This window comes from Anser anser (genome assembly GCF_964211835.1).
Source record: "Anser anser genome assembly, chromosome: 3".
Taxonomy (NCBI): Eukaryota; Metazoa; Chordata; class Aves; order Anseriformes; family Anatidae; genus Anser; species Anser anser.
In genome coordinates this window covers 73,059,395-73,086,559 of record NC_139722.1, presented here as the reverse complement: position 1 = coordinate 73,086,559, position 27,165 = coordinate 73,059,395, and the positions used below count along the sequence as shown (strand labels likewise).

Below are 27,165 nucleotides of genomic sequence, written 5' to 3'. Positions count from 1 at the left end.
GTTAAAAACTGACCTATGTGGACTGCTGTTGCCCACCTCTCACTCTACCTGTGCTCAAGGGTTGAGAATACCCAGCCATTTTCCACTCGCTTTTGCTGCAGCATTATCAAGAAGCATTATCATCAGCATTATCAAGAAACACTTTTCTCCAGTGTGGAAATTTTTTTTTATTGTTGCTTTTGTTTAGCTTGCCACACGGTGGCAGCTGCTTGCCATGTTCTTGTGATCATAGCCACAAGAAAATGGTACAGGCTAGATTTTTTCTGGTAGTGCATTAGGGTGGGAAAATCAACAGACCATTGTTGCTTTCAAGCAGTAGGAGAGGGTCCTGCCATGTCACACAACTAGTTTCTGAAAGGGGGAGCAGAGCTAGAGTCCCACATCTAAATACACTCTGCTTTGGGAAAATTCAACCTTGGTTTCAAAAAAACTTGCTTATCTGGAAAACACTATCTTTACGCTTGAAAGAATTCAAATTAATGCAAAGTAAATCCACACCTTTCCCCTTTGAAATAAGCATGAAATAATGAAAGCCTACAACAGGCTATGCAGTATGTTTCTGCATACTAAGCATCTGTTTTTATGTATTTTGAAACTCTCTGCAAAGAAGAATAATCACTGCTTATTGAGAGTAGGCATGATCCAATTACAGAAAATTTAAAAGATTTATCAAGGTACTTCAGGACCCCAGCATCTATAGTAGAGCTGGGGACAGATCCCAGTCCTTTCGTTACTCAGGCCTCCCTGCATCACAGTGTCTAGGCTACCATTTACAGGTGCATTTTCTTATTCTTCACAAAGGTACTAATGCAGGCAAGACATTAAAAGACATTGAATTCCCTGTGCTCGAAAACAGAATATGCCATCGCCCTGACTTTTTACATGGGAGTATCAATAATCATGAATTTTGCGGTGGATTTACTTTTGGAAGCGTACGTTACTGCGAGGTAAGAATAATCTAGCTTTGAGTGTGAGCACATCAAATGTCAGTTTTTGTTTTCAAGGCTCAGAAATAGCTTCAGCATTTCAAGGCCTCTGCATGAGGCATGAGTCCTGAGGTATACAGAGCATTTTTTCTTCCCTCACACTGTCAACCAGAGTAGCTGGGAAACTGCATAGGGTAATTTCTCCTTCCTCTCCAAAAGGCATCCTGACATATCCTACTGATAGTAGACCAGGACTGTGAATATCCCATCCCAGCACAAATAAAGCCTGTGATATACTACCTGCACTTTCCTTTGTTCCTAGACTGAGACAGAAAACTAGTGAATGCTTCAGGTGGTGTCCACCTGGTATTGTACCACATTTTTATTTAATCCCCTGATTGCTAATGTTTGAAGTGCTTCCAGCTTTCTAATTTTCACAAGCATCTGAAAAGACTTTTAAAATGTGATTTTCTTAATAGAGGATATCATGTTGGATACTTTTCAATAAAAAGCTGTTGACTACTTGGTAACAGAGTCAGAAAGTAAATGCTAGTCTGTCTGAGCAGGTATTCAGTGCTAGTACAAATGCCATCTTTGAGAGTATGGATGGTACATTCACTGATAGGCACATAAATTACTGCACAAGGTATTCATACCCTACCATGCCTGGATTTTAAGAAATAACATTATAACGATTATATTAATTTTGTCTGGAAACAATTAGGTCAGAGGATGTGGAAAATTAAAAGACTTCCTTTTGCTGTGTAATTGGCCTCACAGAGATCTGGGGACATTCCTATATCCATGATTGGTACTTGGGTCTTTCTTCTTCAGACCAAAGGCATGACCTGTGTTCTTGGAAAAAAAAAACTTTTTTTCCCCCAAATTTTTGTTACAATAGGTAGAAGAAAACACTCTCCCTTTCTCTACAGCCCTCACCTCAGCTATATTCTAAGGCCTTCAGAGTTACCACAATGTTTTTCCTGCCAATGTTTTGTTGTTTGCATGTCTAGTGTCATCACTAGAAGACTTACCTTATTCTCTCTTCTTGTCCCTAGGCTGAAGCTGGAGGACCTCTGGTCTGCCAAAATAAAGACAGATTTGTCCAATATGGAGTCACCTCTTGGGGACTAGACTGTAGCCAGCCATCAAAGCCTACTGGTTTTGTCCAAATTCCTAGCTTTCTTTCTTGGGTCAAGAATGTAATGGCTGCCCACTGAATCTGGATGCAGGCTAGCTTTTCTGTGTCAGAAATGACATTCCTAGTGTAGTTTAAAAAACAAAATAATTCATAAGAATCTTAAATAAATATTGTTACTGGCTGAGAATAAGTAGTTATCACAAAGCAATAGCTATGTTGACCAATTATTACTGTCTGTCAGCATGTCGGTGTTGTGCACGGGTAAGTCAGCCATGTTGCATGTGGCAGTGGCTGTCAGGTTCCTGCTTCAAACCTCTCCTCTGAGAAATGCTCCAGCTCATGCAAATGACTTCCTTTCTGTTCAGACACCCACCTTTCTGCTTTGTATATGCAAGCAACTGGCCTATTTCTAGACACTAGGTCTTCCTAAAAACCCGTGCAAGAAACCTTCTCCTAAACAAGCATGTTCCTGTACCCACCACTGTCACCTGTCCCCCTTTCTGCTGCTTCTCCAGGACTGGGAAGGTAACAGCCAAACCCAGACACCACCTTGGGTAAGGACAGGACAGACTACACTGTGACCATGCTGCCAGGAGCTGGTGGCTTTGCTTCTCCCTGGGGCTAATTACCCCCATTCTCACCACCCTAGATGAGCTTTGAATTGTGCAGTGTAATCACCTAAATTTCCTGGGTTTACATGCGTATGGTAAAAATGACTATCTATTCCAGTGGGCAAAGTGGTGAGCTGGATGGCATCTAACATGTTTGTGTGGCACTTGCACAGAAACCCTGTTTTCACTTGCAACACCAACAGTTCATCCCTGACATTGACTTTGGGAATTAAAATTAACTGTTCTTTCTCAGTTTATTTCCAGAAGAGGCAAGGATGTCTCAGAGGGCAGGGAAGCTGGGCAAGGGACGCTGTGCACCAGGGCACTGCTGCTTGACTCATTAGGCTCGGCAGCCCGTGCTCCTGTGTGCTCTGCAGCAGGCAGGTGAAGAAAGCAAGGGAACCACCAGGTTAGTCAAGCCTCCCACAGCCAAGAGACGTGGCCTGGTTGCCACTCAGAGCTATGGAAGAAGACTGCTATCAAAGCTGTCAAGAAAGCCTGGGTTAGAAAATGTCTCTTCAAGCAGCGACCAAAGGAAATCGCTGAGACGTGTTCCAGGAGCAACAGAAACCCACCTGTCCCATTGACTCCAAGTCAGTTACTGAAGCTAGTTTCAGCATTTGCATACGTTGTTCCAATTTTCTGTGTATCAGTTTAAAACACGCCATTTCCAAGCAGAATATGTACTGTCCTAATAGCAGAAGTGTACACCTGTTGGTGGATCTGTAATCTGAACATGTATTTTTATATGTTTTAGTCTTTCCATTGTGTGTCTGATTTGAAGTATACTACAAGTCTATATTCAGTACTTAGGTACTTTATTATTGCTCTAAAGAACTCTTTGGAGATGAGACTTTTTTTCATTGTGGGATTAAAAAAAAAAAAGTAAAAAAAAAAAAAAAAAAAAACATTTGCAAATTCTCTACTTACTCCTTGATGTTTTCTATCAATTCCTCATGGTTTCTATTAAGACCAACTCAGCAATTTCCATTGGTCATTGTGATACTGTTTGAGTAACTGTTCTCTAACACAGTCTTTCTTGACAATATCTTCTTGGATTCCTTCCAGATTCTGAATATTGTCTCCCTCTCCCAGCTCCTGCTCTCCTTCCATCCAGTCTGCCTGTGTTTGTGTACTCCCATCATGGCCACAAGAACAGGCCATCTTTTTTAGAGGATGTGGCCCTAGCATGCAGTTTCTCACACTGCCACAAACCTCTGTGTTCTGACCAAGAGGAGTTGGAGATGGCGGTGGGTCTCTTTCACTTTTCTTCTCTGTGATCAACTGAGCATGTGACAAGCTGTTACAGGATAACATACTTCAGGCTACAACCATTTCCGCAGCCTGTCATTACCGTTTACCTCACTTAACAACCTACAAGACATGGTTGGACCAATACTTGAAGTGTGCCCCCCAGGAACAGTTTGTTTTACTCTGTCACCAACATAACACACTCTCAAGTGGCAAAAGTTTTCTTTTTAAGTATAGTTCTCAGTGTTTCCCTACTTAGTTCTCCTCTGGTAATATAGCCAGAGGAGAATATAGCCTAGGACATTTCTTGAGGTATATATTCAAAATACGCTCAGTAAACTCGGATGCTTTCAGAATCTGTTGAGTGCAGTCCTTCCTTGAGCACACGAAAGGCTTCCTGCCATCTGGCACTTGCTGTCTATTCCCCATGTACTGGTGTTTTTGTAAGTTCTGCCAGTAGTGCTATTCCTTCAAAAAACATTGGCACAGATTCTCTATAACAACTAGCCAGACCTAGAAATTCTTCCTGTTTCTCCTGGTGCCTGTAAGCCATCCCTCAGTGCCTGTAGGTATTGCCTGTTGGAAGTTTTGAATATTTGATATCTATTGCTGGCATATGCTGAGCTCTGCCTGCTGGTAGTCTGCCTCCCTAAGCAATAGCATTGCTTGCAGAGGCTTTGGACAGTCTGACAGTAATTTGCAGATCACTGCAGCACAACAGACTTGTGCATACCCCACTTGGAACCCAACAACACTGTCTATTTGTTACCGAAATGTTACTGTTGTTTCATATAAACCAAAGTCTATCCTTGATTTCAAGGTTTAAGAAAGGCCATTCTGCCTGGAAGCTCATATCGGAGTACCTCCCAATACTAATTAGTTAGATTTGGGGTGACTTGGGTTGGTGTAGCTCTCCCTAAACACCCTAATAAATATGACGTTTTCATGTGACTATTCATCACATTTGGAAATTGGGTTTCTTTCCCAGAAAGCCATGAGATTCATTAGCAATCTATCCTATCTCTGCACTATGTTTTCAGGGGCTGAAACCTCTTCCTAGCCTTCACTTTACAATATTCTCTGGATATGTTTGCTTTATCTTCATTCTGCAGCTGAGTCCTTTCTGGATGTCTTTTATTCTTGATAACTGCATACATCGAATTTTCTGAGGTGCTGGTTGCTTTTTTGTTCTTGTTTGTATGTTTGATTGGTTGTTTTTTTGTTTGTTTTTTTGTTGTTGTTGATTAGCTTTTATGAGGATACAGTCTGGAAATCCTGCATTATTTTCTCCAGATGAGAAAATGACTTTATATTTACTGTGCAACACATTAGTACTAAGACAGGATCAATACATTGTCACAGAAGTTAGGAACACGAACCCTAGAACTGATAATAACACCAGCACTATCATCAGATGGCACAGTACATCCATGGCACACAAGTACTTTCATCCTCCTTCCACCTCATTGTTTGTGATGAATCTTATAATTTTGCCCTTTCTCTGGCAAAAATAGAATACAATATGCTACAGTCTTTTGGACACATTGCATATGTTAATGGCATATATTTCAGAAACTTAATTTACATTAAAATATAGTAGGAGGAAATGATAAAGCTGATCAGCAATTTTTCTATGATTTCTAAAGCAAAGTTCCTTGAGCTTAGCTGAGAATTTTACACATGAAAGTCGGGGGAGGGGGGGTGTAAATAAAAAAAAACATTTCCTGGGCTGCCTCCTGCAAATACATATTATGGAATCTTTTTGTGATTTTTTTATATATATATATTTTGGTCTTCTTTTTGTAGTGCTCAAAGGATAAAAGAGTTTTATATAACATGTATTAAGCTGGAGCCATCATAAATGTTTTTATAAAATACTTACAAACACAGATGTTACTGCTAGTGTTAGCACTGTAAGGTACCTCTGCATTGATGGTTTAGCAAACACCATATTAATTTGAGGCATTAATTGATGGATCATAGAATCATAGAATCATTAAGGTTGGATAAGACCTCCAAGATCATCTGGTCCAACCATCCCCTACCACCAATGTCACCCACTAAACCATGTCCCTAAGCACCAGGTCCAACCTTTCCTTGAACACCCTCAGGGACAGTGATGCCACCACCTCCCTGGGCAACCCATTCCAATGCCTGACTCCTCTTTCTGAGAAGAAATGTCTCCTCATTTCCAACCTAAACCTCCAGACTTCTGTAAATAACTTCAGACCTCCACAGGTACACAGAGTACAGGACTCTAATGAATGATGTTCATTTTCTTAAATAATAAGGACTAAATAATTAGCTATTGGGATAAAATCTAATCTAATTCCACTGTTGACCTTCCTTTGAAAAGTAGGTTGGATTAGAGAGCACCCAGGGTCCCCACCAATCTGAGTAATTCTGTGAATCTGTGAAAACCACATGGAACACAACCTTGGACTAGGAATGTAGAAGTGTCAGTGCAAATACCGCAGACAAAAATCAATTTCTTTCTTAAACATTCACACATACATAAACACACATGCTCATACTCATATGTGCACAGACACACACACACATAAAATGTTAATTTTTCTAGCCAAAATAGTTAATTCTGCAGGCAATATTCTTACTCCACTGAAATACTAGTAAAAGTCTCCTTGACTCAAGTGGGTTGAAGTGATCCCACTCAACACAAACCTTGAGTGAAATATAACATCATTTAATAACCCATTAGCACTTAATTTCAATTAGATTAAACCAGTGAGAACATCCTTCCTTTATGCAAGTTAACGAGTCAAGAACAAGCATGGAAATAAACCTACATGTAAGTGACAAGTAGAAACCACACTGACAATTTCAGTATATGTATATATTGCATGAAAAATGGAGGTAGCTTATTCCTCATTTCTGAGACTGTCATAAAAGCAAGGAGTTACAAACATTCATTCTGTTTCAGTGTTCAGACATTTCTAGACAGCTGATTTCATCATTAGTACTCAGATGCTGAAATCATTGTTAAAAATATACTGCTACAGGGATAATTGTGTAACGTAGCAACTCAATATTGTTGTGTGAGTAGAAAAATACCAAAACAGCACTTTACAAATAGCAGACATTTGCTTGGGTCTTGGAAAGCATTTTGCAGTTGTTGGGGAAATGCAAAATCTCTTTCTTGACCACATTACCAATTTTTTCCCACATATTCTCTCTTCTGCTTTTCTTTCCAGAATTGGAAGAGTGGTTATGCTTTTTTTCTTTTTCCTCCCCTTCGTTTTCTCTTCCACATTCCACTTTCAAACAGCCCTACCCCTCATCCAAGGAATACCAGAAACAGCAAACATTTTGAACAGAGTGGTCAAAGGCTTAAGCATTGCTGTTATGTGCGAGAGGAAGGACTGATAAGAGTTCAACAACCCTACCTCCACACAAGCTCCAGAACAGCAGTCACAGCTGGGTCCTGTGATTTGGGGCAGCAGAGACAGGAAATACTTGCCAGCTAAACCCCAAACAGTGTTGCCATGACCCTCCGGGCACTAGTCTTTGAGGAGCCCAAGTGCAAACAGTTACTCTCTTCTTCATAGACTTTTCCAAGAAGAAAACAGAATTAAAAATAAATATAGGCATGCGAGTTGAATTTCAGGCCCTATTATAGGATGCTTCTCCGTTTCTGTTGTGCATCCCTACCTTATGGAGTGACTAGCACTTGAAGGCAGCATAGTATTCTTGTAAAATAACAAATAAATAAATAAAAAAAAGAAGGTTGCAGGCAGACGTGCTCCCACTCTCAGAAATGTGCAGGAGGCTACAGCAGATCACCAAAGCAGTGCTACTGGTGGGCATCACATGCTGGGACACTCGGGCTGGACTCAAAGCTGCCCACCGGGTCTCTCTGCTGTATGCCACTCTTTAACCTAGCTATGGATTCTCCCAAGTGCTCTGTCTTGGAAATGGAGAATGATTTTGCCCTCCTACTTGGTATCTTCTGAGTTTGCTGCCCAAAGTACGCTTTGGCTCTGTGACTCAGGGCAAGTGATTTTTGTCACTTGTTCTGCTTGTCTTTCAAAAGAAAGTAAACATATCTTCTTTATTTCCCAAACTCTTCATGAATCTATACCATAGTATTACCCTTTGGAGCTCTTGTATGAGCTCCTTTAAAACTAAACACTCATCCCAGTCTTAAAGCTGTGTCCTTCCTGAGAGCTGCCTTTTCATATTTTTCCCTCCAAACAACCAAATCTTCCCTTTGGTCCTTTCTCCTATTAGCAAGTAACGGATATTTGAGTGGCTGTTTTTTGTCTTTTTCTGATTCTGAAATATAGGTAAATTATGCCTATATGATTTTATTTAATAAGCTGTGACCCGTGTTCTGACGCTGTTTGCAATTTCTTTTGCAGGGGATTTTTCTGAGCTTACAGTAAACCCAATTTCAAGGGTCAACTTCTATTTAAAAAGCCTTCTACTGTTGTTTATATTTTAACCACTGTGCTAACTAAAGTACCCTGACTCTGAAATAAGATCTGATAAACTTCCACCTATGGTAGGCCTCACAGTGGTCAAATAAACGAGAACAAACACTACAGGATCAAAACTGGGGAAAGATTAAGACAATATATGGAACTTATGACAGAAAAGAGGAAAGGAGGAAAGACAAGTAGACAGATAACTCAACAGTTTAAAACAGCTCATTTTAAACATGATGCCATGAGAGGTCACTTCCTTGTCACAAGACAGCAGTGAGGATCATCAGCCTGGCTGATGAAACACTTCTTGCATTTTGACATTTTCACATTAAGAACTTACAGAATAAGCATTATTATACCAAAACAGATTTCTGACAATTCTCCCATATCCAGTTTTCCAGTACCAAATCCATTAACATAGAGAGCGATTATCTTTCTCCAAATCTGGATTATCATCCTTGAAAGAAATGGGAATCCAGATTTTCTTTTCTCAGCTGCACTGAAGTAGACACATTTTAACCAGGTTTAATGCAATGAAATTGAGACAAGAGCTACTCCCAAGCCTAAAAAAGGAAACTGCTGCAAACCCGTAAGACAATATGTGGGCCTTTAACATGAAGAAGGTTTACAAAAGAGTGCTTGCTTGCATGGTGCCTGAAAATGTTCCCAAACATACGGACTCCTGGATGGAGTGATGTGGCAACACATCTTTGACTACAACAAGTAGTTCTTTTGGTTTTGAAAACTTTTAGGAAAAGCTTTTCTGACTAAAATTCCTAACACATTATGTTTATCAATATTTTACAAACTCAGTTTAAAAGATTTTCAAATCCTCCCCCTTCTCCCAAATAAATTGTTGTTGTTGTTGTTTGTTTGTTTGTAACTCAATCAAACTGAGCCATGGACAGTATAAACAGCTTGCGCGTGAGACCATCAGTCTCACCACCAGCAAAGGGCAGACCAGAGCCAGGCCTGCAACACTTGCTCTTGAGGGCCAGCCAAGATGGATACTTGGAGGGGTTGTCCTCCACCTGCAGCCTCAAGTCAGGCCCAGATGATATAAGATGGTGTGTCAGGCACAGTACTCATCCCATGGGCACTTGCAACTCCCTATTCCCAGCCTCTCCAAACTCTGCCTGCGCACAGAGGCAGCTGAACAACCTGACACTGAATCAGTCCCTGGCAGAAAAATGGGAACTGAGGATGGCCCCAAGGCCCTGCTGGGAGGGCCAGAAAGGTGGGAATCAACTCCAGTGTGCACAGGAGAAACAGCCGCATCTAAGCCGAATATATAGCTCTATTCTTACACCTTAACCACCAGATGGGCACCGTAATGTGGCAACCCAGAGAATACCTCTGGAAATGGAGAATGCAGAGGAGTGGGGAAGATGGCAGAGGCACTGGGGAGGGCAGGGCTATTCTGAGGAGGAAGGAGAAAAGTGCAGCCACAGAGCAGCCATGTCCCACCAAGGCATTGTGCCCATGCAGCAGCTCCAAGTGGCCAAACCAGACTGCACCAAGGCTGTGGGGCAGCACTGTGTCCACCAACGGTGCCAGCTGCCCCCTCTGTGTGTGGCAGTGCAACTTCAGGAAGGTCATAGGCAAGCTAACAAGACATGAGGATAGGTGAGCACACACTGGCTGGGCTGGGCCAAGGTGGTGGCTGGGGCACCAGGGGTATGGAATGGGTGAGAGGAAACCAGGATCTGGAGTGAGAATGGAAAATGGGGTTAAGATTGTGAATATCATGTGGGACTAAATGAGCCTTCAGTAGCTCTCCAAAGCCTATTTGCCACCAAAGCTTACTCTGTGATGTGCTCCTTCATTTCATCCTTCTTTCCCAATGGTTAATTGTTCCTAAAACTGGTAACCCCAATCCCACATAATCACAAAGCATCTAATTCCTCTCTATCTCTCTTCAAGAGTTTTCCTCAGCTAAATTCAGCTCCCATCACCTCTTTTCTTGGGCCCATCTGCTTTGGTTCCCTGCTGGTCTCCCAAGATTCTACTGATGGCCCATGCTTTGCTGTATTTCACAAGTCACATTAAAATAACATCAAACATAGAAAAATAGATAACACGGTATTACAGCACCCTACGCAAAACTACAAGCAGGACCAGCTCTGGATTTTTCGTAGAACGTGTGAAATAGCAGCTAATCTGGTACCCATTTGTAAAATAGCAGCTAATCTGGTACCCACACTACAGTTTGATCTCATACACATTTACTCCTTCATCCCTAACCTTATCCCAGACTCTCACTACAATGTGGTTTAGACTTAAAGTAGGTGCAAAAAGGTCATGGATAGACTCACTATTTTTTAGATACAGCGCATGATTCTATGAACTTTTTTGCCTTCAGTTGCAAAAGTCTGAATTTCTTGACCCAGGGGTGCACATTCAAGCCTGTTTTCCTCATCCAGCATCCCATCCTGCCTCAGGTGAGTCACTAGCATATTTGATAACACAAATTGTTTTGAAGCTCCACCAGTGACCTAACATGCAAGAGAAGCCATTAAACAGTTCTGCAAGGTAACTTTTCCAAGGCAAAGGCCACTTGGAAATGCAGAGAAGAGCTGATGTTGAAATCAGTATAATAATGAGCAAAGTCTGACACCCTCACTGGATGAGTTTATGCATACAATATGAGGTTAAATGTCTGGAAAGGAAGAACACTAAATAGCTATCTATGGGTCTTAAACATAAAGTTATGACATGCTAGGCATTGAACCAAAATGACCTCTAAGTCTTACTCATAAAAAAAAAAAAACCAAAAAAATAAAAATAAAAAATCTTATTTGAATTATTTGATTAAAAAGAAAAAAAAAGAATAAAAGTTATATTAAACCATCTTTCAAGTGTTAATATTGTCTCAATCTGATAATACCCTGAGATTACCCTGAGTGCTTACCCTGAGATTAAATTGAAGTTGGTCCTTACAAACCAGTATAAGTGTGCATGGCTAAAATTACCACTGGGACTCTAGTGTTAAGAAAAAAACAAGTTCTGCCTGAACAAACAATTCCCCATGCTTCCCAGCAACATTGTTCTTGACTATTCTCTAGCAAAGTGAGACCAAACAATTTGAGAACAAAAACATGTCTCACAAAACAAGAAAGTGCCTTCACATTTCCCAGCATCCAATAATACAAATGTCTGAGCCTGATTTGGTAATATATCCAATTCAAGGTTGTTTGAACGTCCACTCCACGGCAAAGGGGGTCACAGCATGGGAGAATGATTAACTTAATCTGCCTGCCTTGTTTGTTTGATGCCGCCTCACTCCAGTGCAAGTCAATAAAACTTTGTGCACTGACACACACAACTTCCAGCACCTTCCAGCTGGGCCAAAATGGGAATTAGCAAAGCTGCCTTGCTCTTTCTTTTTGTGCTCAGCTCAGGTAAGAGTCCTTTGCCTTCCACTTGTGTGAGTGAGATGGGGGCCAAATGCTTGCAAGCTCCGTGTTGTGGAGACGGGTCCCCAAATCCACGTGTCACCACTTACCTGGGTGATGGTGGGTTTGGGGCTTGCTGGCCGGCAAGAATTGCTGTTGAACGAAGTGAGAGCTGTGGTTGCTCTGTTGTGTTTGTTAGAGGCACGAGAAGAGCAACAACCTTGGTGTATGCATGGGAACAAATGGCAAGCATTTGCCAACATGCCAAATGGCCAGAAATGGTGGCACCTTTGGCAAGTAGCCTTCTACAAGGACATGTGTTTTTCATGTGTAATTGGAAAATATAAAAGGGGTCACAGTTAGAAAAGTGTATGAATAGATTTTAGCAACTAGAAGTATTAGAGGCAAGTCCCAGCATAACAAATTCTAGATACTGTTTAATGTCAAGAACAATCATTTTTAAATTCTAGTTTCTAAACTGCGTTTTTCAAAAACACCCTAATTCAAATCAAATACGCTTCTCAAATAAGTAAGAATTATATAAGGAGGTGGAAAATATAGGGTTTTTACTTTTGTCTACAATACTCTATTTCTGCTTGCAAGTCTTTCATTGAATAGCTATAAACATTTGCATTTCTGAAAAATGCAGTAATACATCTTTCTTACACTGAAAAAATCCATAGACTTTGGGAAAGCGGTAGCAAGAAAATGTATTGTGTTTTTATTGTAGTTGCATGTAGTTTCATTGTTTTCTTAAAGTGTTATGCCCTTCCTAACAAGTTATGACCCAATCAATATTTTAAAAAAATTAAATGCTGTAATTATTATGATAATGTTACGTCAAAGTGTCAAAACAGAACAGAATTAAGGTTGCAAGGAGGCTACACCATACAGGGAATTCTTCAGTTCTTCACTTGAATCTCTTGACGTTGTGGAGAGCATTACAGCACCGCTGTGACATTTTATTTTTTTAACCCAGTTTAATGTTTTCATTCACAATTGACTTCATCTAAATATCATTTTTGTTTTGAAATACCTAGTGGAATCTGTGAGTCCTGTGCCTGTCACATGAATTTTATTGTATCCTTTTCCACCTTATCTTCATTTTATTTTTAACTATGCTTTTCTTTCATGCACACTGTTAAACTGTCACCCCTTAGGACCACTCTGTCCCATAGTATACTCAGAGAAAAAAACATCTAGTAACCTCTCTGGACTTGCAGTGGTGTGAGAGGAAGTATAGTCTAGCTCTTATGTCCATGTTATCAACTCTACATTGTAGATGCGAGTTTATCAGAAAGAGCAATACTCAACTGCAGGCACTCAGTTGAAGGAATTTAACTGTACCAGGAGTCATGCTGGCCTGTTTCACACTACAGAAGAGCATTTCTTAGGGAAGGATGAAGTAGTTGCCTGAAAGAAATTCCTTCAGTATCAAAGACATAATTAAATAGTCCTGTAAAGTCCCTTGATCAGAGTCTATAGGTCTGAGTGGGAGGATGCTGCCTTCTCTCCATCCTGCTGCCATTGGGCAGTGGCTCAGAAGGAAAAGGGTTAGAAGATGATGAAGAAAGAAGTTCCTCTTCTTTAGCATGTCTGTCACTCATGAGGGGGAAGCCAGGGTATGATTCATAGCCTGTATGCCTTTTATTCTGCAACTGTGTAAATCAGAACACAGAACAGTGCACAGAGCAGGCCTGGGGTGTGCTGCAAAGACCATGGGCCAAATGCCTGTTTGGAGTTGAAACCATGCAGAATGGATAACTGCCAGAGCCAAATGTTTGTCAGTAGAAGTATATGCTCATCCAATAAAGAAACTGTAAAAAAATCACAAGACTCCTGCAACTCCATGACCCTGCAGCTGTGAGTCATGAAAGTCATAGTCTGGTCAACTATAGCAAAGCATTCAGAAATTGCATAGCTGCAATAGGAAAAACAAACAAACAAACAAACAACAACAACAACAACAGAAGCACTAAATGGCAAACTCCTTTACAAGAGGATTTTATCTGAGCATTTTTGGTGTTCATTGGTTCACACAAGACTACCTTTTAGTGTCACATATATGGATCATGCAGCTGTAGCTCAGAAGCTGTAAGATTAATTTATTTACTGGTTTATTGTCCTGTGTTCTTTCATTGCAATAGAGGGCAACATCTGCTACCTTAATAATTAGGTAAGATCAAATACAGACTTATTAAAAAAATAATGATAAACTGAACATGACTACAGTGATAACCCCAAAATGATGGCTCATTTCTTGCAAGAGAATTTAAACAAAGATAACTATGGTGTGACTGATAAAACTGAAATGGTCCTATATGGGTGGAGATCAGCAATAGGCAACACTTTCATATCCTTCCTGAGTCCCACTTCTACACTTTCTCCAAAGTATGGACAACCAATATATTCTTTATGTCTCTGAAAACACACTACTTTCCTTCTGTCGTTTTTCTTTGTTCTGTTCACTTTATACATTAGGTTTGTGTTACTTGCAATGACTTTCAGAACGACACAAAGCACTGTTCAAGCCACATCTCTGTCTTGTTTTCCACTGGGTTTTTAGTGACACCACCCTTTACCATACCAGGCAAGAAAAGCCTTTTTTAATTAATTAATCTGTTAATATCATCATTAACTGATTTATCACTGTAACTAAATGACGATGTTGCTCACCAAGGTGACAAAGAATTTAACATGGAGGTTTGAAATTATCATTTCTGCATTCACATTCTTACCTCTTTTTCTCTTTTTCCTTTTAGTGCAAGGAAGCATACTAGACAGCTATGTGAGAACAGAGGGAGCTTGGCTGCTTAACCCAAAGAAGCAAATTTATAAGACAAATACTAAAGAAGAATGTGCGGAGCAGTGTGAAACTGAAACTAAATTCACTTGCAGGTAATTTCTACTGGTTCCTATATACATGTTTCAGATGGTGGAAACATGCACATGCACAGATGATGGAGTAGTCTACTTTATTTATTGACTGAACTTTAGAGGAATATCCTAGGAGTATGTTCTTCTGAGGTTTGTTGGAAAACCGGAAGGTGTATAGAAAGTCAATGCCTGAGAGACATGGATAAAGACAAACAGAACAATTAAGAAAATTATGTCAGATTTTTATTGGAAAATATTATTCTCTCTTGATGTATAGCTTCACACTCTGAAAACCAGCTTGACATGGTTTCATTAGGACTCTTACATTCCTTTTGCAATAGAATCATAAATAATTGCTTGGGAATCTATGGCAGCAATAATCACATTGCTCATGTTCATTGCCTTACATATTATCCTGAAGACACGTCCATTATTCTGAATTTTACTAGAATTTGGACTTGGGTAACTTCTATTTACTGTGAGAAGGAGACAGGCATCTAAACCTAAGTCATTTTTCTGGCCAAGCACTCTCTCTGTATTTGCATTTAACAAGGCCCAGGGGATTAGGAAGGATGAAAGATGTTAACCAGTCTATACCACCAGCTTTTGCCCAGGGTCCTGTCTTAGCAGAGCCTCTTGCTTTGAGCCTAAGGCTTCTGAGCCTTCCACACCTAAGCCTCAGGAGCCCATTCATTTTATCTCAGCTGGCAACTGGAGTACTGAGGAGAGAGAACCATGACTGCGGTGGGAGGCTGTCCTCCCATGTGAGGCAGGGAGGTTTTCTCTTCTAATCATCATGAGTCCTTGATCTGCCAGTTCTGCAGGATATCTTTTTGAACTCAGAATACTGACTGTCTGCAGCGCTCTTTCCAGCACTTGGTTCTTTTTCAGGTTTTTATCATTCAGGGATACCCTGGTGCTGACTGCTTCATGTGTTTTATAACTTTGTGTTTTAAATCTGAAAAAGGTGAGGACCTGACAGCAAAAGGGAAAATTATGCTTATTTTAAAGAGATGTAATAACCCTAAAGGATGACAGAGGTTTGCTGACAGCATAAAGTTTCACTTACTCCCTTTGATCTGACTCCCCTCTCTGAAAACCACACAGAGAAGGCAAATCTCCAGTAGTACTTAGCTCAGGCAGGTAGGGATGAAGGCAGGGAGAATGGGAGTCTATGTTAAGATTATATATTTACAATCTGTAAGGAATTATTGCTCCCTTTTGGGCTCAATATCATTCCTTAGCTTCTACCTCAGGTCCTTAGCCTCTACCTCATGTCCATCTCCTGACAGTAGAATGACTTTAGGGTGTTTTGTCCTTGCCTCCCTGATTAATTGAGATTTCTTAAGACCAGCAGAGAACAGGTGCTATCTGGCAGGGAAGAGTCTGGGATAAGAAAGGTAAATGTTAAGCAGAACTTTAAGACCAGGCCAGCACAGTCATCTCAGTGCTTCAGACAGACGAATGCAGGCCAATACTTCAGTCTTGTACTTCTGCCTTTGCTGAGTGTTGGACCATGCTTGTAAACTACAACCCTAATGTAAATTTAGCATTACTGAGAGCTCGGCTTGGATCAAGGGGAAGAACTGAGTTCAGTTTTGACCTAGAACAACCAGTACTTCTCAGAGAACTCATGGACTCAGCAGGAAGTTCAGATGTGATCTCACTCCTCTGGGAAGAGGCTGTGCGAACTGAGAAGTACAGGCACACCTGGACCCTGCCAGTTGATCTCAGGGCTACAGAGCAGTTTTGTCATTGTTTAATTGCCTAGTGTAGACCTGCCTGCTTAATGCCATGTTTCTATTGCTCTTCATTGGTTCAGAAAAGTCAACAATAGAAATTACTTAGCCTCCCAGGAGTTTTTCTTAGATACAGTTGTAAAGGTTACACCATCCCCTCTAGTTTTGCAGACTTAACAGCCTTGACACTTACTGAACAAATAGCTGTGTTTTCCAAAGTGCTTACATTGCTGCAAGTAGTGATGACTTAAAACATTTATCACAAGTGTTGGTTTGGTGTTGGTTTGTTGTGTTTCACCTGTTCCTTGGTAACTGCTGAATACTGTAGAATATTCTGCTTCTTGAATGAACGCTAATATTTTTGAAACAAGGTCAAGGTCCTTTGTGCATGTATCCTCTTTGACATATTCTCTGGCATTTCTGGTACATTATAAATGTTGGTGGGATTTTTTGTTTTGTTTTGTTTTACCCTAGACATGATTTCTTCATATAGCTCCCTTTCAACCTAACTTTGACATGGAGGCTCAGGAGTCAAATCACCACTGCAAATGGGAGCTGGGATACTAAGTGATTTGTGAAACAGTGGCTGGATCTTAAATATTGCTGAAGTGCCGTGCTTCCAAAATGATAACTGAATACTAGAAAGGGTGTTCAGGAAAATAATGTACACATTCAATTACTGTTTCTTACCTTGCTCTCTCCTCTTAATTTCAACAGGGCCTTCTTATTCACCAGTAAAGACCAACAGTGTTTAACATTGGCTGAGAACACCAAAACAGCAGTGATATTCAGAAGAACAAATGCAGTTCTTTATGAAAAAAGACGTAAGTTTACATTTTGATATTATTTCTCTGAGATATCCTTTTGAGTGAGACTAACATAACGCTATTGTAGCTAGGGCCACGTCCTCACTGGGTCACACAAAGCGGGTAGATCAGCCCTTATCTAATACCAGGTTTCTGGCACATTGCTGGAAAAGCAAGTGTCACCTTCTTTTCCCAGATTAGTGCTCCAGCAACTTCCCTCTTCCCTAAATTCTGGGGATCCACAGGACACAAAAAAACATTGTTGCTCTGAGAACACAGATAGTGCTAGAAGTAAAGGAAGTGCATAAGGGTCCCTTCTCTCCTTTTAAATCTGCCACTAACCTATCTTCTCTGCCACTACCATCTTCTCTGTCTCTGCTGAGAGTACTAGGAAGAGCTACTTGTGCTGGCAATGATTTCTAAGACAGACCTTTGCCCAGTGGAAAACTGGCAGAAACTACCAAATAATTTCATACGCATCTCTAAAATAATCAGAGTTTACCTCAGGGGTACTCAAATCAATTTTATTTTAGTTTCATGCATTCTCAGAATTATTCATGTGTATGTTATAATTAATTGATGTGGTGGTATTTTGGATTCTGCTTTTGTATATGTTTTTTTTTTGTCAGTTTTGTCATAAATTAAAATTTTTTGACTACAGTCAGTGCATATGATTTCCTATTCTATCTGGCAAGTGCTAAGTCTGTCTTTAAGAAATGGCAACTATCCAATTTTTTTATCATCTCTTTAAAAAAATCTATCACCTTATGCCACAGGCAGACAAATGATTGGGTTCTAAGACTATTTTTGACTTATGTAATCAAGCACTGATCTCTTGCTATATAGAGGGAAGAAGGAATGTATTTCATTTTTAATGGAATGTAAGTTTCATTGTATCATTCTCTGACTTAATAATGCACCAAAAATAGCCTTACCGATCAACCAGACGTGAGATAATCAGCTAACCTTTTAATAGAATCAGTGATGCCCTCTGTTAAATGACTTTGTCATCATTGCATTTCACCATTTGTCAATTTGTAAATTTTAAAAAATATATTTAATACATTTGAGAATGTTCAGAAATTGGAAACTGTGGTAGGTAACATGGATATGGCCCCCTTCAACAAAGAAAGGAAATGAATTGGTCTCTCAGGTGGTGCAAATCATCCAGTGGTCTCAATAAGCCAGTTTCTTAGCAAAAGTCAAGACTCACAATAACTAGACTGTAAATATTAATTTGCTCCACAAAACTGCATTCTTACTCCTCTGTTGACTTGCAAAGCCTCAAAAAATAAGGTAATGTTATGCGATTAGCTCACGTCAGATTTTACACAGTAATTTAATAACTTAATCTGGGTTGCAACTGAGCAGCCAAATGAAATTTTATTCAGATATGGTGGATATAAGTTTTCACAGGAGGGTGGGAAAGCACTGGACCACATTGCCCGGAGAGGCTGTGGAGCCTCCACCCCTACAGGTATTGACTGCACAAAGCTCTCAGCAGCCTCATCCAGCTCAGAAGCTGAATGGGGGTTTGGGCCAAAACCTATGAGGGTCCTTTTCAGGCTAGTATTTTACATGATTCTATGTATTTTTTCTCATGTTTTTATAATCTTTGAGGAGATGTTTGATTTTTTCTCTGACTTTAATGTCAACTCATAATTCAGTTTTGACTGCTCAGGGAGAACTCCCAGAACTACTATATTTAGTAGAACTACTATAATTACAAAATAGAAAATGTAATATTCAGTTACCTTTATTAACTCACTGCCTGGCTTGAAAATCTTTGATGTTTTAAATGGTCAGATCAATATAGGAATTATTTTTTCTGGCAGATAATTTATTTTTACCCATCTGCAATAACTAGAGATAAAGCTCTGAAGCCCATAGCCAGTTTCCCTTTTTGTATATATAACTGATAGATAATTCGATGTTTTGAACATAAGATGCTTTTATTATAGCACCAGAAGCTGGTGGGAATTTCCCAGAACCATGATTAAGTAATACTAAACAATCTGCTGCAGTTCCTATTGTAGAATGAAAACAGAATGGATCTATTAGCAAGTAAGAAAATGCAAAAACTGAACAAATAACTTACTTTGAAATACTCCTTAGTGATTTTGTTTCAGTATTGTGATCAGAAGACTGTGATTCTGGCTTACCCTGTCATTTTTGAGACGTCATTTGGATTCACTGGCATTAGAACCTGGATGACAGTCCTGCAATATTCAGAGATAATCTGTTATGGTATCTTTCTGTGATAATAGGCATGGATTTTAGTTTCTTGATGTAAAAAAATACAGTTTTACTGAGCTAGAATGTCAAAAATTTGCACATCTACCCAGAGAAAGCAAAAGATGTGCTTCATTTCAGTTGTTCTGTTTTCTGGTTTATGAGTTTTTGGTTACTGGTGGGGGACATCTCCAAGATTCCTACAAAGCATAATAAAGTCCTAACTATGCATATATATATATGCACATCTGTGTATATACACATAAGTACAGTGAAGCTGTGGGAAAAGCTGTGAAACATCCTTTCTTGGATAGCTTTGAGATATTAGATAATGCGTTAATGTAGCCCTTGGTGTGTATGTGTCAGATAGTTTCTCTGTTGCTCATCTCTTCATTCGGTCTTAATTATGTGTCCATTCTAATGATAACATCATTTAAATCAGTTTAAAAAAAAAAAAGAAAAATGAAGCTTTTACCTAGACAGACCATTTCACTGTCCCTAGGACCTGCTGCCATCTGGATACTTCAAGGAAATTCCTATCACATGACCAGATATTTTTGCAATACAATTGCTGAAGCCTTTATTAATAATAATAGTAATAATAATAACAATAATCACAGAGTTTTCAGAATTATTCTTCCTATGGCATGTGGTATAGAACAGGAATTTAACCTTCTCTGGGTTATAGAAAGAGTCATAAGAATTAAATCTAGTGTTTGGGGATTGCTATGCACATACCTGTTTGTAAATAGTTAACCCAAGGGAACATGGGTTGAGTTTGGGGATCAAAGTTAGTTATTTGTCATCAGACAGAAAGAAACTTAAAGGTTATATAAACGGTCAAAAGTTTATGCAAACAGAAAGAGTCAGTGTTTGACTGATTCAATGTTCAGTTATTCAGGTTTTTAATGTTAATTTATTGCAAAACTGTTTGAGGGTTCCAAATGGCTTCCAGCTAAAGTTTCTAGAGTAAACTTGCCCATATATATACATTGAAGTGAAGGTAGGCCTAAAGGTAGCCTCATAAATCTAGTTCTAAACTACCTGTCAGCCCACAGAAGATCTGGAACTATTTTCAGATTCAAGTGTCAGTTCTTTTCACTTTTGTTAAGGCAGATCAGTGTAAAATGACAGTCTTTCTGCAGGTGTATGCTAATCTTGTGCTTGTACATCAGCTTTGGAATAACAAATGATGAGAAAAGCTGTTGCAAAACTGGATCTCCACAAATATCTGGTTTGGATGTTGCTTAAAGACATTGAGATTGAAACGAGCCAGGTCACAACCTAAAAGAGAAGTTGCTTTATTGCAGCTAGAAGAGAGGAACTGGCTGATGAAACATATCCTGTGCATAGAAAAATGTTGAATATGAAATATGAATATGAAAATATGAAGAATGCCAAAGTTCCGGGGGGGGGGGAGGGAGGGGAAGAAAAAGAAAAAAAAAAGAAAATTAAAAAAATAGGTTGTTGTTTCAATTCAATCTATATTTTTAAAGTAAAAATGCTTCATGAAGCCTGTCTAAACAAATAAGTGACTAATAAAAGTGATTTATTTCATCTGCTAATAAACACAAAAGGTAATTGCACTAAGAAAAATTTGGGAATCTTATCGCCAACATGTTTGGACTTGGGGGAAGTTGGGGGGGGGGGGGAGGGTTATTGATAGATTTTGCCATTTAACCTTTACTGGCTGTTTGAGAAGAGAAAAAAGTTGACATTATTCTCAACTCAGAGACAGTGAATGTACAAGCCCTGAGACTGCACGAGTCTGCACTGTGGACCAGGCTTGAAACAACTTTTTATGACATATTTTTTTTATACATTAATTTTAATGATGGGTTCTGCACAGAGTACATTTTGGAGGAATTGTGCACTAATCAGTGTTTGGAAAAATTAATGAGGGTTTGAAGTTCTGCTTTGCTATGGACGCCTGATATTCCTCACCCATTGCTTTGCTTTTTTTCCCCATAACTTCACTGAGGATATTCTATCGCTATAGACTGTGAGGCTTTTTTGGAAGTTTTCTTTCACGTTAGGTCTTGTTAACAGCATGACCCCGTCAACAGTTGCACTAATGCAGCTGTGCAGATGCTGTGACAAAGCCTTGGGAAAAGAAGATGCAGTGGGGAGCCAGGAATACCTGAAGTCAGTATTGCTGCTGAACCACTGCTTTGGGCAGAGAAGCTATTGAGTTTCCTGCTTCATTCTCCAAGCTAGAGGACATACTGCCTGGCAGTGACTCTCCCTAAACTGCAGATGCAGAAGCTCCAAGGGAACTTGCAGACATCTAAGTCCATTTTGCTGTGCCTTGGCAGAGCCACCGCTTGCATGCCAGCTCTCATGTCACAGTCATCCGCTCTTTGCTTGGAAAGGTGGTTGTTCAGATCCCCCAGAGAAATCTTAAAGGCTGCAGTGGATTTGTGGTTGCTCCCTCCTCCTGCCAGGAAAAAAGTGACAACCTCAAGATTTCAGGTCCAATTTTATGTAAAAGTTAATAATTTAAAAGAATTTAATGTTTTCAAGGATACCAATGCAAACATCAGGTAGATGTCAACATTAATACTCCCCTTGACTATTATAACGACAGGGTTTCATTGCTAATTCTCTCTCTCCTTTTTCTTTTTTTTTCTTTTTTATTTATTTTTTTATGAAGTGACTACTAAGTTTTGAAAGCTAAGGGTACAAAAACATGTATAATGTGCACTTTCAACCAACTGTCCATTTTATCTTGTATTTTATCTTGAGTTTGAGCATAATATAACAAATTAATTAAATCTCATTCATGACATGGTGAACTTAAATGAAAAAATTGATTCTGTATATGCTAAATTCCAAAAGAAATGTGATGATACTGATTAATTATGCATGTGTCATGTCAGTTTATCTTCTAGAATGCAAGGAGGGGAAAGGGGTGAATTACAGAGGAACAGAAGCCAAAACTCAGAAGGGTGTGCCATGCCAGAAATGGGCTGACAGTATACCCCATAAACCTAAGTATGGTCTTTTCATATTTGTATTTTCATGTTTTTCTTTAATTTTGTTAAGCCATTTATATGTGTTGAGTAGTCTTATAAGCAATGCATTTGGTGTTCAAGTTTTTATAAAATAATTTCCTATGAATTGGAATGCAGACACCTGCAATTGGGGCTGAATGATCAAAGGGGACTTTTTCAGTCTTGGCAGTTGCGTTTAATTTTGTAGTCATTACATGAGCAAAATGATAGACAGGGAAGCTGTTGGTTCTGCTGAAATAAGAATATTTCATTAATCTCAGCAGGATAATTTTTTCTCCTGGCTGAAGGGATAAAATGAGACAGAGTACATCATTCTATCAGTGAATCCATAGACAATCAACAAGGCAGTATTTAATGTATTTAATGAAAAACAACCAGCCAGGTTTACTTAGCAACTGTCTACTGACATAGCATAGCATTCAGGTCAGAGAGAGCTCTCACATTTCAGCAAAGTGCTTCTCATAGTATCTCCTGGAAACATGTGCCAAAGAAGACTTTTCTCTGTGTTTTAAAAAGTACCTTGGCTGAGCAAAAACTACTGGAAACTGGATAGCTGGAGTGAATGCAAGTATTAAAGACTTTGCTGGCTTTAAAAACAACACATTTCCTGAATTATACAGCTATGGCACTGGTAACCCTTCAGTTAAGGCACTCAGTAGCTATTAGGAGACTTCTAATGAATGACGTCTTCATAATGGTCATCAGATACAGATTTCATTTCTAGAGTCCTCAAATAAACAATTGGGTTATTTCCCTTATTCTCTAATCCCATTGTAATTCTTTTTCAGTTATACACCTGAAAAACACCCTAATGCAGGCCTGGAAGAAAATTACTGCAGAAACCCTGATAATGATGAAAAGGGACCCTGGTGTTACACAACAGATCCTAATACCAGATTTGATTACTGTAACATCCCAGAGTGTGAAGGTCAGGATATGTATACAAATTTTTACCCCTTTTTGGAAGATGTGTTCAAGACTTTGAATTTATTCTGATACTTTTATTTTTAATTGAGGATTTGTTCCAAATTTGAGGTTAGTTCAACCTGGAAATTTCCATAAAGTTTTTCAACAGCAACCACAAAGATATCAAAAGACTCCCAAAACAGCTATACGAACAATTTTTACTTAGGCAAAAGAATGTTATAAAAATATATGCTTATATCTTAATCCTAGAATTGAACCAAATGATGGTTGCTAATGCAAAAGTCAATAAAACATGATAGGAGCAAGGCACAGATTTTCAATTATAACTCAGTAGTTTTAATTCATCTCTTTCAAGAACTATAGTCTGTATTGTATTTTTTAAATGGAATACTCTAAAAGTAATCAACTAATTTAAGTCAACTCACCTAGAAAAAGAAGCTTTTACTTTGCCAAATAAGGCTGACTTTCAGCCATGGGTTATGATTAGACTCTTGATTGTCAAGTGAGGTGAGTGTGAATGTTTATGGATTAGTTCACAGGAATTTTCTGTTTCTCTTGTGTTCGTTCTGCCTTGTTCCTACAGTGGAGTGCATGCACTGCAGTGGAGAAAACTATCATGGAGTAGTTGCAACAACAGCATCTGGACTTGAGTGCCAGCGCTGGGACTCCCAGCAACCTCACTCTCACGGATACCTCCCTGAAAAGTGAGTCAGACTCTGTGATGAGACATTTATTATCAAGGTGGCCTGAAGACCACTCTGCCCCAGACAGGCTAATTGTTACAGCTAGCCATTAATGACTTTTTTTTTTTCCTGTTCAGTTTTCCAGAGAAGGATCTGAAGATGAATTATTGCCGTAATCCTGATGGTGAACCCCGGCCCTGGTGTTTCACTACCAACCCGAATAAACGCTGGGAATTTTGTGACGTTCCTCGCTGCAGTGAGTCTGACTTACAGAGTTCTAGACACAAATACATCTAGACACCTTCTGTTCAGGGTGGTGCAAAGAGCTAGAACAAACAGAAGAGCCACCCCCACCCTACCCCCAAAAAAAGAGGAAAGAATGAGAAACACTGACTTTTAACTCAAAAAACAGGAAAGTAAGAAAAAAAAATGAAATTACCTTGAAACGAGCCTCTGATAGCTCTTTTGAGGGTAGAGATTTCTGTCATAGGTATTCCTTTTGTGTTCCCTTTTTGATGATAGTTTCATTCTTTCTGAAAAACTTTTGTGTTTGTTGTTTTATTTGTTTGTTTGTTTGTTTTTCACTTCTGGTTCAATTTCCTTTTCCCCTGAAGGCCTGGCCTTGCCACCATACTTTTTGCTGGGACTTCTCACCAGACCTCATCCTTGTTGCCCCTAACTCTCACCAGTTAGAGTACACCTCTTTTATGTTTGCACCAACACCTGTATCTGATGTGCCTGCCACTTGCACCCCAGTTTTCTTCACAATATTACCATTTGCTCACTTTCCAGCTGTGTTCTGATTGGGCTGCTAACACTTTGTTGTGTTGTTTCCTGGCTGCTTGTAATATGTTAAAATTAAAGACAGAAAAGATAAGAAAATATTTTTAGGTATTTTCTGTACATTTTGGACTTCTCACACATTTTCGTCTTCAAACCTTACCTTTCAAAAAAGCTATAAATCTGACCTAGTAAAACTCTGTGTTTAACTCTGCAATAGCAACACCCCCACCAGAACCTGCACCAGGACGTCAGTGCCTATCAGGAAGAGGAGAAGACTATCGAGGCACAATATCTGTTACTGAATCAGGAAATACCTGTCAGCACTGGAGTGCTCAGTCTCCTCACAGACATGCTCGCACTCCTGAAAACTATCCCTGCAAGTAAGTGAAACCTCTCCTGTATTCGCTGCCCATGAGAAGTATCAAGGCGCAGAATGACTTCATTTTTCTTCAACTGTGTTGCAGAGTTTTCAAGCTACACCGGTGTCAATCATCTTTTCAGTTGTTTTTTTTCACAAATTTTCCTATTTTTATTCACTTCTTGGTTTTGAGTACTAGCACGTCCTCTTCTGACTTTAAAGCTCTGCTTAATTATCTTTTTCCCTCTTCAGTTCATCCTTTTACTGTATTGTTGCTTGAGCAAGACTATGTAAAATAAGAAAGTAATTATTATGATACTTGCTTACGGCTAGATACTTTCACTCTATGTTTCTGCTGCACTGTTCTTGGCCTCAAAGTACTACATGAAGTACAATCCTCAAATCATCTACCCATCCAGCAGGTGTCTGGTTTAGCACATCCAAAACATCAGTGCATTGCAATTATTCATCTAGTAAATGGCATCAGTAAATGACTATAGCAGTTACCCAGATGTAAATACAGCAGTAAACTGGGCAGCAAGATACATTCCCTCCTTGTTCATAACCTTTATCAAGTTTCCATGAGAGGCTTTTCTCAGCCACGTTTTCTGTTTCAGGAATTTAGAGGAAAACTACTGTAGAAACCCTGATGGTGAGAAGATGCCATGGTGTTACACCACCAACAGAACTGCTCGGTGGGAATACTGCACCATTCCCTCCTGTGATGGAGTAGAGCAAGACACTGTTGGTAAGAACAATGGGAGACATCTGCAGTAGGGAAGTGAAGTGTTGTTGATTTTTTTTTTGCAAAAAAAAACTTAGGTGGCCCTCTGCTGAGTTGTATTATTGCTGTAACTCTCAATAATGTTATCTAGTAGTTGAATTCCTGAGCCCGGTGTGGAGACTGGGCTGGTATGTTCAGTCTGGTGGAGAAGTGCAGAGAAAGTATTACGCCACTTATTGACCCAACTTGGGAAAAATTACAGTAACAGACTTATTTGTCTTTTACTGGATGGTGGTTCCTTCCCCTTCTAAATTTTAAATGTTCCATGAAAAAGTTAATTAGCTTTACATGCAAGTTCATTACAAATTGAGTTCAAAGCAAAACCTAAGGTAATTTATAAGCACTGTACTTAGGCTTCATTAAAAGCAATCAAAAGGATATTCTCCTTACAGAAAGTAGGCTTATTTCACATGCAAATGTGTGGTAGTCACAGACATTCACCTAGTCTGGAGAAATCTTGATCCATGTGTGAATATTTTGATTGTTAGCTGAAATTAGTATGCATGTGTGACAGTATAATTGATGTACAACTGCTTTAAATCTAGCATATCATGAAATCTCACAAACATTTTGGAAGTCTTCTTTTTGATCTACAGTTTGAGAAAGATTTTGTTACAGGGAGTGTGCTGTGGCAGTCAGTGAAGTATTCTGGCTTGCTGTCTTCTGTTGGCTTTCTGTGTTCACATATAAATATCCAAGTATAAAGATTCAAGGGAAGCGTTTTTATTATTCACTACAGCTGTTGATGGGCCTGAGCAAGCTCAAATTACTGAGGAGTGCTATCGAGGCAATGGTGTGAGTTATCGTGGCACAACGTCTTTCACTGTCACAGGAAAGAAATGTCAAGCCTGGAACTCAATGTCACCACATCGTCACAATAAAACGTCAGACCGGTTCCCAAATGCGTATGTGTATTTCCCATTTCCATGTTTCCTTCATGAATGACCACTCATAAACACATTTTTGTTTTTAGCACCTTTACACAACAGTGATTTTAAAGTTAACAAGGGAGCATACTTGATAAAAATCATTACTTCCTTTTTTTCTTTTTTTTTTTTTTTAATGTGGAAAGACTATCTTTTAATATCATCTTGAAACAAAACACAGTTGTTACTATTATGCTTTAGACTGTTAACTAGCTGTTTCTATAATGCTTTTAAATAAATTGAAAGTTTTCATAAAGTTTCCCTTAC

At 39.2% G+C, this 27,165-nt stretch overlaps 1 protein-coding gene across 1 annotated transcript in view; it reads left to right on the top strand.

The window, feature by feature from the left end:
* Positions 1-27,165, top strand: part of PLG (plasminogen) — a 58,449-nt gene that overhangs the window by 20,844 nt on the left and 10,440 nt on the right. The window contains exons 18-30 of the mRNA XM_083827633.1: positions 802-947; positions 1,985-2,134; positions 10,737-10,815; positions 11,695-11,775; positions 14,532-14,667; positions 17,103-17,209; positions 22,303-22,417; positions 23,226-23,365; positions 23,948-24,068; positions 24,185-24,303; positions 25,048-25,210; positions 25,806-25,936; positions 26,712-26,877. Of these exons, the coding sequence (XP_083683759.1) occupies positions 802-947; positions 1,985-2,134; positions 10,737-10,815; positions 11,695-11,775; positions 14,532-14,667; positions 17,103-17,209; positions 22,303-22,417; positions 23,226-23,365; positions 23,948-24,068; positions 24,185-24,303; positions 25,048-25,210; positions 25,806-25,936; positions 26,712-26,877 (1,654 nt within the window). The remainder of the gene's footprint in view (positions 1-801; positions 948-1,984; positions 2,135-10,736; positions 10,816-11,694; positions 11,776-14,531; positions 14,668-17,102; positions 17,210-22,302; positions 22,418-23,225; positions 23,366-23,947; positions 24,069-24,184; positions 24,304-25,047; positions 25,211-25,805; positions 25,937-26,711; positions 26,878-27,165) is intronic.